Source organism: Cryptomeria japonica, chromosome 4 (genome assembly GCF_030272615.1).
Source record: "Cryptomeria japonica chromosome 4, Sugi_1.0, whole genome shotgun sequence".
In the NCBI taxonomy this organism is placed as follows: Eukaryota; Viridiplantae; Streptophyta; class Pinopsida; order Cupressales; family Cupressaceae; genus Cryptomeria; species Cryptomeria japonica.
Window position 1 is genome coordinate 378,040,892 of NC_081408.1, and position 13,842 is coordinate 378,054,733.

Sequence of the window (13,842 nt, forward strand, 5' to 3'; positions counted from 1 at the left end):
TAAAATTCTAATCGCACAACTTAGAACCAACTCTCACCAACTTCAGTGTGAGACCGGGTGGTGTCAACGGGAGTGTGGAAACTGAAAAACATTTTATCTTGGAGTGTGAAGCACTTAAAGTCAGCCGAGAGAAGTTTGCCAATTTCCTAACTGCCAGCACATGGTATAACCTGTTCAGCAAGGAGCATATCATGAAGATGGGTGCTCTCATCATCAGCCTTAATAAGCAGAGATCAGACCTTAAAAAACTGATTCAGCTTGATCAGATTGTCCCATAGGCTATTCTTAGCCTCGTGGACGTTAAAATTCTTTCTTCTTCTTCTTCTTCTTCCCCAAACAAAAACGCCAAAAGAAGAAGATATCCGATGCATATTAGCTACCACAAATGAAAACATAAGAAACCAATCTTTAGAATATTCAAATGCTGACATGGCATTCAAATGCTGACAAGGCATTAAATCTGACTTGGCAAACAAGTAGACATGAAGGCTGCTCAAGCTGACAGCCAACCAGCTAAAGCAGATCAAGCATCTCAAGCAGCTCAAGTATGTCAAAACAGCTCCACCAAAATTGAGAAAATCTAATGAATGAACAATAGCTCGAAAAGCACTTCAAACTCAATCCAATATTACTTTGAGTAATCCTCTAGCTTGAATAGTCACAAGCTTGACAAAAACCACTTGACATCAATGACAAAATGACATTATTATCTTATATCCAAGGTCTTCTAACTAACCTATTGCAATGATTGTCTTGCATCCAAGGTTACCTGATGTATAAATATCTGATACCCTAAGGTGTTATATTACTAATCCTTCATTGACCATTGATAAACAATCTAGACTAAGGTGAGCCTCCGTTGTAACTTTCTAAGAATCACTACACTATATGATAATGTCTCGCTAACATACAGTTTCATGAATTATGGAATGCATCGGAAAAATTAAATACTTTATTTGAATTGTTCAATGATATTGCAATTTTCAACAGCTACAAACAAAATTTGATAGGAGGTATGTTCCTGAACACTCACAGCTCTGTCTAAGTGCATAAGCTACTTACCTGCACTACGACACATTTATAACAAATCATTAGACATTCTTACATGTATATGTTATATGGAATTGTTATCTCACTCCTTAAATTATATATAGGCTCTCATTACTTACCACATGAAAAGGTTCCTTGAAGTAGAATAGTACAAAAACTCATATGCACACCCATTTCCAAATACAATAGACCGCTTTGATATTGAAGTTAGGAATTATATTGATTTTGCTGAATGACTTTTGATGAGTCAAACAGGGAATAATATTTATTTAAGAAGATATTTTGTTTTTATGAGGGTCTCCAATTCTCTCCTGCATACACGGCCTTATCGCCAAGCTCTTCTTCAATTCTGAGTAGCTGTGCAAAGATGCCAAAGGATAAGGTTAAAAGTTGAGTATGTTATAACTTGAAATGCGATTGATACGTTTTTCATATTACACTAATCTCAGGTAGTTAAAGACAGCTCTCTTTTAAGCACCAATACAAACACATACACCATATGTGAATATAAATTTAATGAATATGCATGCTAATGAGATGACCTGGTTGTATTTAGCAAGTCGCTCACTGCGACAAGGTGCTCCTGTTTTAATTTGGCCTGTGGCCAGCCCAACAGCTAAGTCTGCAATAAAGCAGTCTTCTGTCTCACCACTTCTGTGTGATGCCATCACTCCCCATTTTGCATCCTTTGCTATCGTTACTGCTTCTATTGCTTCAGTAACTGTTCCAATTTGATTAACCTGAATGCGGGAAAAATTGTCAATGCATATTAAATAACCCATAACTAACAAACATCCTGGAATGTCATAATACTTTGCCACATCAAACCAGAGAGGAGTATACGCACTTGTTATTCTATAGATCAGTACAAAGCAATGGACTCAACATATCATGAGTTAGATATCAAACATCTAATGACTAACAACCATGTTGATATGTGACAGATACTTTTTCAATGTCAATATAAAGAGAGAGGCGTATATGCCCATGCCAATATATCAGTTTTAAAACACACATATTAAAGAGAGATGCAAATAATATGATATAGTATCAATGTGTTGCAACCTATGTTACCCCGGGACGTGTCCCTGGTTTTTTTTCAGGTGTCCCCAGTTTTATTTTCAGGCGTCTCTGTCTCGGGGACGTCCTGGGGACAAGGAACTCCTAGGGGATGTCCCCATAAATTCTGTATATTGACAGTGAATTTTGACAATGAATTGTATAAGCAATTTGACTTTGACTCTCACTTTAACACAAATTTGGCATAAGAACTCTACTAGTTCTTATATGTTCAAGTTTTATAATGTATATGTGCATGCTTTATCCATGTTTTCATATGAATATTTTAAATTTTCCTATATATTTTAATTTTCACTATTATTATATAGCCGTCCCCTAGCCGTCCCCAAAATTGGCAAAAAAAATCACTATCCTAGAAACGCGTACCCCCGTCCCCTGCTGTCCCCGTCCTGGAAACTCAGGGTAACATAGGTTGCAACATCTCATAAAACAGTGGATCTATTGGCTTCTCTAAATTAACTCAATAGAAACGGTTACCCCATTCCAGTCCAGCCCTGACTAGCCTATTCATAAATAGTTGTAGCAAGAGAAACCAAGGAATCAACCCTAAAGTAGGTTTCTACCAAGGCTTTGGGCTCTTCAATTTTGCTTTAATACGTTTCCATTATTTTGTTGAAAAAAGCTTTAATTTTTGTCTATTAATGGAGGTTTTGTGTGCCGTTTTTTTGTGTATGCTATCAATGTTGCTACCTCCTAAAACAAAGTGACGAGTTGTCCCATGAGTGATAAGCTACTGCATTGTGTAAGTCTGAAGCGTACTACATTGGAATGTGTGCTAACTTCCAGTTGATTGAGGTGATTATGCTTCTCCACCTTGTTACGATTGTCATAAGAAATGCAAATGTGTGCGACAGCATGCACTGCACACTTTTTGTTTGCAATTGTTAATGCAGAAGAATTTAATGACCATATTTTCTTCCATTTTGTCCTTTACATGATTTGGGGTATTAAATGTAGCCCATTCAAAATCAATTTTGCAAGGAAATGTGTAGCTCCATGTAATGTCCCCTATCGGGCAGTATATGAATTATGGGACAATTAATGACTGGTTCTTACAATAAGCTTAGATATTTAAAAATAAGAATGCAAATATATATAATAGTTGGTGTTGGTCAAACCACTGGCTGCTTTTGATTTATACAGTTAAGTTTATGCTGGAGTGAATTGCTATCAATGTGTATTAGGTGCACAATTACTTGCTGATCAAATAAGACCATATAGGTGTGCAATGAACTGAAAGTCAATGTTGCCAATGGCAATATGAATGGCTATTCTCTGATTTGGAATATATAATAAGAACAATTGGTTACTGCTGTTCAGATCTGGGAATGATATTATACAAGATATACAGTGTTGTATCTGATGTGAATAATCCTGGGCTTCATACACACAATATTGGGCCTTCAGCCTGCCCTCCTTCAGTTCTTCTAAACTGAAATAAGGAATGATATATAACACAGTCGATGATGTTGGAAATAATTATATTTGCCTTCTTATATAATGTATTTGGAATGATAACTCCCTTGGTAAGAGACACATCCCATGTCCTTTAATACTTATCTTTCTTTATACAAATATTAATCGCACCTCTTGGGACATTATTAAGACTTGTATTCTTAACTTATGAGGATCACAATTATCGATTCCTTATTAAGTCAATAATTATGGTAACCGTTGTCAATAATAATATCAATCGATGTCTATTCCTTCGACGTCAACTGATATTTACTCTTTATAATTTCTTCCTGTCATAACCGTAGTCTTAAGGATGCTTAATGGTAATCTGAATCGTATATATTCTCAAACACACCTCCTCATCTGGTAGTTGACTTCATACTACCCAAGACGTGGGTATCATTCAATTTCGCATAGCTCTGTTTGGTTGTCAATATTATTCCTTAGCATTACTTGATATTCATTACTGATAGTCGACCTTCAGGTTGTGATCTTCCTTTATCACCATTCAACAATCTCCCTTGAACTGATATTACCCTTGTAGTTGCCGTCATTAATATGGGTCGATATTAATAAAGTATTGGACTTCGTATGGGAGCATAAGATGGTGTGGCTGAAGACGGTGACTGTGTGTAGTCTTAATTCTATGACAATCATCCTTTTGCAGAGACACTGTGATGCTAGGCATTAAATGTGCACAAGGTTACTTAACTCCTGATTATTGTTCTTCCCCCATCGGCATTATTCACCATTGATATTGCTGTTCACTATCCTTAATCGATGCTTTCTAGATTACATTGATATCCTTACTTTGAATTCTGTGTTCATGCTTGCCATCCGTGTCATTGTTTTCTAGTCAAATGTATTGGTCTTCAAAATATTTATCCTTTGCATTAGTGACATTAAGAGCCTTTCTTCCTTATGAGTTCATGATGTTCCTGTTTATCACTTGCTCTGTCTACTGTAACCATATGGATGTTAATTGGATAAGATATTTTAAACTTTCACTTTCACCTATTATTGGTACTATGTAACATATTACTTGAAAACGCTACCAAGGCTTCCAGTCTTGATCCCACAATTGTTCTTTGTTTGTTATCTTTTTGGGTCAAAGATGGGGACATGACACTCCAGAATCCACATTACAGCTCAATGTTGTGAACTGTCAAAACAAACATGAGGAAACTCTCCAGATTTGGGGTTATCTTCAGACGAGGAGATAGAAGGTTTGGGTAGTCATTTGATCACATTTCAACAGAGATAACTAGATGAGTGGCTAAACCAGAAGAAGAAAACCCTTCCCACTAAATTACTTTGGTAACAGAAATCGAGAAGCGCATGGTTGGAAGGTTATTAGATTCCTAAATTCTTTCACAATTTGCACATAAAAATCAACACAATAAGCAGATTGGCATTTCCTGACGGAAAAATGAAAGAGGTCTATAACCAACCCGAGAAGTCAAGGTTAATAAATCTCTTTTGACAAATTAGAGGAAACTTGCAATGGCTCTCCTTTTGAAGATACATATCCTGATCTCAAATAGAAAAAACAAACTCATTTGGAACCCATATAAGAAATGAAGGGTGATACAATCCAGGTTATGAAGCGAGACTGAATGCTATCTTTTTAGCACAAAGAAAAAGATTTTAATTCCTTAAGTCTAATAATACTGTTCAACACTGTCTACAACACAATCTCTATGTTAGTGGATCCATTGGCTAAGCCACCAGATCCGAGTCCAGTTTGTACTCGATGCAGGATCTGGTTAGGGTGCGGCAACAATTTGTTGGAGACAAAAAAATAAATTCTTTGGCTGTTATATTATACATTTACATTTTTTTGTACAGACAAACCCAACCTGAAATTTTTTTAGCTGAATCCATGAACCTGAACCAGGATCTGTACCAGAACCGGCAATTTAGCATCTCTCGAATGATGGTCAACAAGCTCAAAAAGTTGTTTTCATGTATAATTGCTATCAAAGCATAGTTACTAAGTTGACATTTTTTATTCATTTACAGAGGTGGAAAAAAAGGGATTTTTTTCCTTATATTCTAAAATTCCTATAGCAATTGAAAAATCCAAACTGAATTGGATCAATTCATCTGATCCAAAACATTCTGGACACAACTGGATTTGAAAGCAAGGGGTGTATCTCTGCAAGGTAAGCTATAATGTATTAGTTAAGGTTTGTGTATAATTCCGCAAGTGTTTGACAAACTGTCACTGTTATGTGTAATTAAACTTCATGTAATTTACATATGTTTGACAAATAACATATAGATGTTCTAGCTGAAAACTGGATTTATAGAATATAACAGTGATTTCATTCACATGTATTTACTCAGTTTTCACATGCACTGCTGCAATAATCTGGGAATGAAACTTACAACTCCCAAAATGAAATTTTGTTTAGAACTGAATGGAGATTTCTTTGGTAATTCAAATCAGATTCATAGGAGATTTACCTAAACAAATTCCTCCAATTAATACATATTGAATCTAACCTTTAATTATAAGTTGTTATTACAAATATGATGCAACCACAAAGATAACTCACAGTAACATGTCATGCTATAGCTGCATACAAGTTCTCTTCCAACCTTGTTCCACTTTCCTTATACAATAGCTGTAGGTAAACCTAGGCATAAATATTTTATATTTCTGTTGTCATATGTAATTAATACATCAGGTTATGGGATCAGAACTGACATATGCTAATCGATCCACTACAAAGTTAGGTTGATGCCATATTCGATGAACTACAACATAATATACTTCTGAATATTTCTCACACTGCTGGCATAGACTATTTAATAACAGCAACCCCTATAATATATTGGAGATGTTACTGATATAGTCCATTCATGGATTGAAATTCTGAACTGTTCTTATATTGGAGCATTTCTATATCCTAAACCCAATCCATAGTGATATTTCCCATTTTGTAACTTTACAGAACACAAATCTAAATGTTATTGATCTCTGATATCACTGCTGCAGTTAATTCTCTTCCTTAAACGCTTCTAAACAGCCAAGAGCACCTCCAACACAATGTATTCTTCTTGCTTTAGCTGAATCTTGTTATTGGATTCCATAATCCTTTGATTATGGCAATGAATCACCTTCCTTTCCAAGAAATTGCCCTCAAAAGGGGCGGCTGGTAGAATAAGGTCTGAAAACCCTAGTTGAGTCAGCACCTCACTCCACAAACCCGTGTACACCTTGTAGCAAGGGATTTACCAACTCAAAAATGCTTCAAACAACCTCACAAATATTGTTGTTCATGAATCACAAACACATTGTATGTTTGTCCTAGGCACCCAACTGAAGGAATAAATATGAATAATCTTTAATCCCCTCAACAAACTCCTTCCTAAATAAAAAATCCTTACTCTCAAATTGAGCAACCAACATTACACATCCTTTAATTCCAAGGAAAAGTGGTGGCTGAGATAATATGAACCTGAATATGGTATGTTAGGGTTTGGAAAACCCTAGTTTGGAGTGCCCATTTCAACTTGGAATAAAACTTCAATAATCTATCAAATCTGTTATTTGCTTGCAATTGATATCTTGATATTCGGCACTTGCATATCTTCGTAATAATCTTTCAATCAACAATCTCATGAAGAAACTCAGACTGGAAGAAAACAATATATCTTTTTCACACAATGTCTTTCAAATCTGCATCAATCTGCAAACCTATGAACTCTAGATGAATTCACCAAGGATTAGCTAGGTGGGTTTCATTCATGAAACCAATATTCACCTTAAAGTTTTTGCCTTAGGCTGAATAGTTGAACAATAGCTCAGACTCCCATAGAGGGTTTCACAACTTTCACCAAAATAAACAACCATGAATGAAGAAAATGAGTCTCCTCAACTCCCTTTTATAACCACCTATGAAACTTTCCAGAAATCATATTTATAAATCAACTTCTAAATAATTGTCCTTTTAACTCCTTTTAAGTAACTTTATATTATTTTACTTTTTGAACTCTTAAATCACTTAATGTCTCCCCTTTTTAAATAATCAAATGTAAGTTGTCTTTTACTTTTACTTTTCGACAGCTTAACATTTAACTATTTCATCCTTTAATTATTTTCCACACATCTAGCCAAAGTTATGTAAAACATTAAAATCAATCAAATATGAATTCTGACCTTGCCAAATAATCTTAAGCTGTCAGAATGATGAACATAATGAAAATTGGTGCTTTTCAAAAATAACAAACTTCTCCAAGAAGCTTGGAGAGCTCCCAAAGTGTCAAAACTATACCCAGAAAGTACTGTTAGACTCATCTTGAACACCTGAACTCACTGCCACTGTTAGAATTCCTTTACAATAAAGTTGGCATTCTCCAAGAATCTTGGGATTTCAAAGAATGGTGGGAATGGACTAAAAAGGGAACATTACATAAGCAAATTATCTTCACTCAGGAATTAATCCATTATCTTCACTCAAAGGACAATGAAGGTCTGACCATCAAGCTTCACATGGGTAAGTCACATGCCAGGAGTAGCTCTCCCGAGTTGTTAATGATAATCAATGGAATTCCATCAAGGTTCTTCAACTTCTCAAGGAGATTGAGGAAAGGGGACCCCCTTTGATCTCTTGCCCTTAAACCATTTCTTTCAGAAGCTTTGGGTAGACCTATCAAGGTAGCTAAGGCATCGAGACTGATAAAGGGTGTCAAGATAATTTTGAGGGTGGATCCTTTTACCTATCTCTTTGATTTGTTGACAAAAACTGGATTGGTTAGATCCCCAAGTGCGAATCAAGTATTTTGTTTCAAAGGCAACCTTGACAAGTTTGAACTTGAAGCAAGATAATTGGTGAAAAAAGATGATTCTCTGGTCTTCTTTCTTAATGAGGACAAATGCTTTGAACTTAGAACATGCAGAACTTTCAAGCTCTACTCAAGATCTTGGGCAATTCCCTCTTAGATTGGAAAGAGTTGTCCAAATATTTCTCAGAAAATTGTGCACTATTTTGTAAATGTAAATCAGCTAGCTGGAAAAGGAAATGGATATCCTCAATAGGCCAACTAAAAATGATTGAGGACCTCCTGCTAGTTGTCCCAATTTATGTGATATCCATCCTCAAAGCACTTGCCCAAGTTTTAAGGTGTTTCTCTTAGACTCGAAGAACTTTTTTTATATGGGATGGAGAAGGCCAAGAATATACCACTGTTGGCGGGCATAAGAATTTACAAACCTTAGCAATAGGTAGGTGGGTTAGGAAGAGGGTGGTAGCACTGATGAAAGGAAGCATAACTGTTTAGACTGAGACAGAAAAAGGTAAATGAATTTGTCTGTAAGAGCCAGACCAATGTATAGAACGTTTTGCAGATTAGATACTAGGACATTCTAGCACTAAATCGTACCTCAACAGCTAGCCACTAGATTAGGGACTCAATAGTTAGAAATTTCATTCGGCCTATCACCAGCTTGATCACTCACTTCTTCAGGAGAGACATGAAATAGGTATATCTTGCAAAGTGTTACGATGATACTTGGCTACTTTCATCCACTAAGTGCCTCAAAAGCATAGCAGCAAAATTCCTTTGGGGAAAAAAATTGGCAAACCAGAAGCATAAGAATTTTTTTTTTAAAATCAAGATTTAAACAAGAAAAAAATGCTTGCTGTTAGACAATTGAATATTGCAAGCATAGACAACTGAATAAAGTAATTAGAATCTTAAGCTGGTAAGGGTTGCGTCCTACCAAGAGCAGACACTCAGGTTTTCATTTGAGTCTTCATTTGAATTTGTTTGATCCAGAGCAATGTAAAACCTCCAATGTCTTTCTCACACCACTTAAACCTTTATATATATTAATTCATTCCCAGGTTGGCCCAAAAGATTAAACTGCCACACACCAAGCTAGTCAGCCTATTAAGCCAAATTTGGATAAAATTATTTAATATTACTTGTGCGAGTTGGCCTATAGGTAAAATTGCATTTATTCATGATTTATTTAATGCAAAGTTCCCAGACTCGGACTCGGCTCAGACTCGGCAATGACTCGGCAACGACTTGGCAAAATAAGAAAACCCTTGAAATTTAGAGATTTTTAATGATTTAAAACTTATTTCATACACCCATTATTGAATTAAGCTTAAAGACACTATAACATCATCAAATAGAAGCTAATTTGATCACATACATAAACATACATCCATCACATGCATAGAAATGTAAATTGTAGCTGAAGGAATTAGAAAACATAGATATATAGAGTTATAAATGTTGTCCAATGTATATAAAATCCATGACTTCAAATGTTCCCAAACATATATGTAACTGTAAAGTGTAAACAAAAACAAGTCTATGGCTCAAGCTCTAGCTCAGCCTCGTCTATCTGCCTCCTAGAAAGGCGTCTAAGGTAGGTCCTAGATGACTGAGTAGCCATAGTCTCTGCCTATGATGTGCCAGTCTGAGTAGCCATAGGTGTTGTGCCTGATCATGCTCTATCCTCCTCTGCCATAGCCACAGCCTCAGCCTCTCTGTCTGCCTGGTCAACCCACTCAAGGTCCTCATCAGTGAAGACTGGATTAGTGGACTCAGTGAGCTTGGGGTCGACTTCCTCTAGAGTGATCGGAGAGGAGTCAACGTCCAAAATCTATCTGGTCCTGAGACGGAGGTTGTAATGAACAAAGACTAGATCATTCGACCTCTCCACAGACAATCTATTTCGCCTCTTCGAGTGGATGTGCTCAAACATGCTCCAGTTGCGCTCACATCCAGAAGCACTGCATGGCTGGCTCAATATGCGGATGGCAATTTTTTGAAGGTTTGGGGTTGAAGGCCCAAACATTTGCCACCATCTATTTGAGATAAGGAAAAGAAAAAAACATTAGTCTCATTTCCAACTTTAAAGGTAGATTATAAAATGAAAAATTAAAATGCATAAGTTATACAAAAACAATTCAAAATTCAATACTCCAAAAACAAGTTTTAAACAAAGAGGAAGTCTGTATAGAGTGAATATCATTTATATTACTATAAACCTGAAGTTGATCAGCCACATTCACCACAAAGGCATTGGGTATTGGTTCTACTACAACCCATTCCCATCTTTTAGCACTTGCAGTCCACTCACCTCTCCTTGCATCAAAACAGTAATGCCATGTGAATCTGAATGAGGTGTTGCAGACCGGCCGGGTCACGACCCTCGGACTCAGCAAGTCAGGGAGTGACTCGCTGACTCAGCGAGTCAGGCAAGTCACGCCCCCTGACCCCCTGACCCGTCCGAGTCAGGGTCACCGTGACCCGACAGGGGTCACCCGGCCCGCTGACTCGCGTGACTCACGGAACTCTAATTTAATGTTTTTATTAATTTATTCAATAAAAATGCCAATGGATGCCCTGGCCAACCTAGGGTCTAACCAAGGTCATTAAAGTCCACCTGTCCCAGATGTTGCTTGCCCTCAAGCAACTGCGGATTCAAATCAACACCTTCCCCTATTGCTTCATTTGTGTCCTTATCCGAAACTACCTCTATATCGTATATTTGTCCCTTTCCCAAACACCTATGACCGGGTTGCCATGGTTCTCTGCATGTGAAGCATAGCTTTTCCTTTGCAACTTATTTTTAGACATCTCCATTGGATTTGGCTTAGGTGGCAGCGCACTCTTCTAAAAAGATATCTTTGATAGCAAAGGAGATGCTTGCTTGGAACTCAACTTGTCTTTGGTCACTAAATCTTCAAACCTCGAAACCCTTTGGTGGCTTTCTACAAAGAACTCGGATCGAATGCTCTTAATAACCCTCTAAAGGGTTCAGCTACACCTTTCACAAAGAAAACTATGAGCCTTTTCTCTGACAAATCAGAAGTCATTACTGCATGCCTCTAGAATTCTGCTACATAGTCTTCCACCTTTCCTTCTTGCTTCATTTGTGCTAATTCTCTAAAATAGGTCTCAAGATCCTTACTATCGAAACTTTCTATCAATCTTTGGCTTAAGTCTTCCAAGGTGATGACCGAATCATGCCCTTGGGTTATCATGCCACGGTACCCCCATTCGTGAGACACTCCCTCAAGATGCAAGGTGGCAAATTTGAGGGCTCCTTCTTCAAGCATTGGGTTCAACGAGAAATATGTATCTAATTTTTGCAACCAAACCCTTGTTGATGAGCTTCCAACTCCATCAAAGGTTAGGATGATGATCTTTCCCAATCGATGTTGAATGTCCTTCCTTCCCTTATACCCTTTCCTCCCATGCCCTATTGCTTTCTTCATTTCATAATAGCCTCTGAAAGTCATATCTACACATATGATAGGGCTTAGGGCATAGTATGCATCATGAAATCTTGCCATGTCTTCCTCCAGATCAGGTTGTTCTTCCCCAATATTACGGTTGCTTCTTTGTCCCTTGACAGTCGTTGTATTAAGTGAAGCTCCCCTACCATTAGCTGAAGCTTTTTCACCACCAAATGAAGCTTTTCCTCCACTAGAACTGTTGCCTTTAGCACCATTTTGAATGGACCTATCAGCACTTAGTTGCTGGCTCATTCCTCTTAAAAGTTGAACCATTTCCCTCATGGTATCCCTCACGCTGGTATGAATCTCTCTAATCTCCTTAATGAAACCTTGGGGATTTGCCTCTTTCCTATCACCCACTGCCTTCTTTTCCCTTTGCTTGTATCTTTGATCCCTGTCACTCATCAATCCACAGGCTGGCAGAAAAGTGGCTCTGATACCACTGAAATATACCAGCTTATAAAATAACGAATTTCGAAATAATATTCTTCAGATTAGAGGAAAATAAAACAAATATGTGCAATTCAGATTTAATGGCTTAGATCATCATAATCAACTTAAAAATAACAATCAGATTCAAACACTAGGTTCAGACCATAACTAGTTTACTACAATTTTATCAGTCCCATTCCATGTAGACCATGTCACATTCAGACCAAAGAATGCATATAAAAGCAGTCTATTTGCCCTAGTCATCTACAGGATGGTAGAAATTCCTACTTGTCTAAGATCTGTTCCAGTTGCACCAGATCCTTCATTAAATAATCAGAACTGAGATAATTAACCTTAGACCCTCCCTCTTAACGAACACGATCCATTCTTGTACCTGTATGTGCCTGAGCTACTTCTGCCCTAGTCTGGCTTGAATCTCTAGGTCCAAATGTTATGTGGCTCCCCCCTTGAGCACCAATGCTAACCTTTGCTCTGACAAAGACAAAAGCAAAGAAAATCATATTCTGCTTCAGTTATAATTCGTTCCCTGAGTCTGCATCTGATCTTCTCAGCTTCCTTGGGTGGCCCCTGTAGAGTAATATGGCTTAGACAGCCCAGATCGAATATTGCAAGCATGGACGACTGAATAAAATAATTAGAATCTTAAGCTGGTAAGGATTGTGTCATACCAGGAGCATACACACGTTTTCATCTAAGTCTCTGTTTGCATTCGTTTAGTGCAGAGCAACGTAAAACCTCTGATGTCTTTCTCACACCACTTAAACCTTTATATGTATTAATTCATTCCCAGGTTGGCTCAAAAGATTAAACCGCCACACACCAAGCTAGTTGGCCTATTAAGCCAAATTTGCACAAGTCATTTAATATCGCTTGTGCTAGTCAACCTATAGGTAAAATTGCATTTATTCATAATTTATTAGATGTTTCTATTTATTTATTTAATAAAAATGCAAATGGATGACCTGGCCAACCTAGGGTCTAACCGGGATCATTACAAGCCAACCTTCCTTGCACACAAAAAACAGATAATATCTCATGTTTCTACTGTCCCAAATATAACATCCCTTACACCTTTGTCTCCTCTATAGCAACAACCATTGGATTCCAGAACCCCTCTTGTTCTTCCACCCCCATTCATTACCCTTCAACAACATCAAGCTCCAATTTTGACCTTTGTTATGAATCCCACTACAAATTCTCAACAAGTCCCTCCTTTCTCTAAGGTTGTTATGACGAATTCACAAATGTCTACAGCTCATCCCACCACCACTATAGTGTCTTGCCATTGTGATAAGCAAAATTATAACAACAGCTTGTATAAGCATGTAAGGTTTGTGGTAAAATTTTGGTATTGATTTCACCAGCAACAATTCTTAAATTTATGAATTAGGTCTTTACTGTTGCTTCCATTTATCTGTGTTCTTTTAAACAAAATATGTGTGACAATTTCAGATGGAACTTTTCTGTCTATATCTGTCTTCTCTAAGTGTGCCCAGCTTGTTTGAATAATAATGGCATTGATATACCAAGGATT

The 13,842-nt window shown here is 37.2% G+C and overlaps 1 protein-coding gene across 2 annotated transcripts in view; it reads right to left on the bottom strand.

Annotated features, from left to right (window-relative positions):
- Positions 1-930: 930 nt before the first annotated feature.
- Positions 931-13,842, bottom strand: part of LOC131047537 (cytosolic enolase 3) — a 169,993-nt gene continuing 157,081 nt past the window's right edge. Inside the window, exons 12-14 of one of the 2 annotated variants that reach the window (XR_009106198.2) lie at positions 1,593-1,790; positions 1,170-1,407; positions 931-1,062 (exon numbers count right to left, since the gene is read on the bottom strand). Coding sequence is in view for 1 of the 2 variants with exons in the window: in XM_057981395.2 (XP_057837378.2) it covers positions 1,339-1,407; positions 1,593-1,790 (267 nt within the window). In the remaining variant the exon portion in view is untranslated. Of the gene's footprint in view, positions 1,408-1,592; positions 1,791-13,842 lie in introns of both variants that reach the window. The other variant, XM_057981395.2, reaches the window with a different exon arrangement.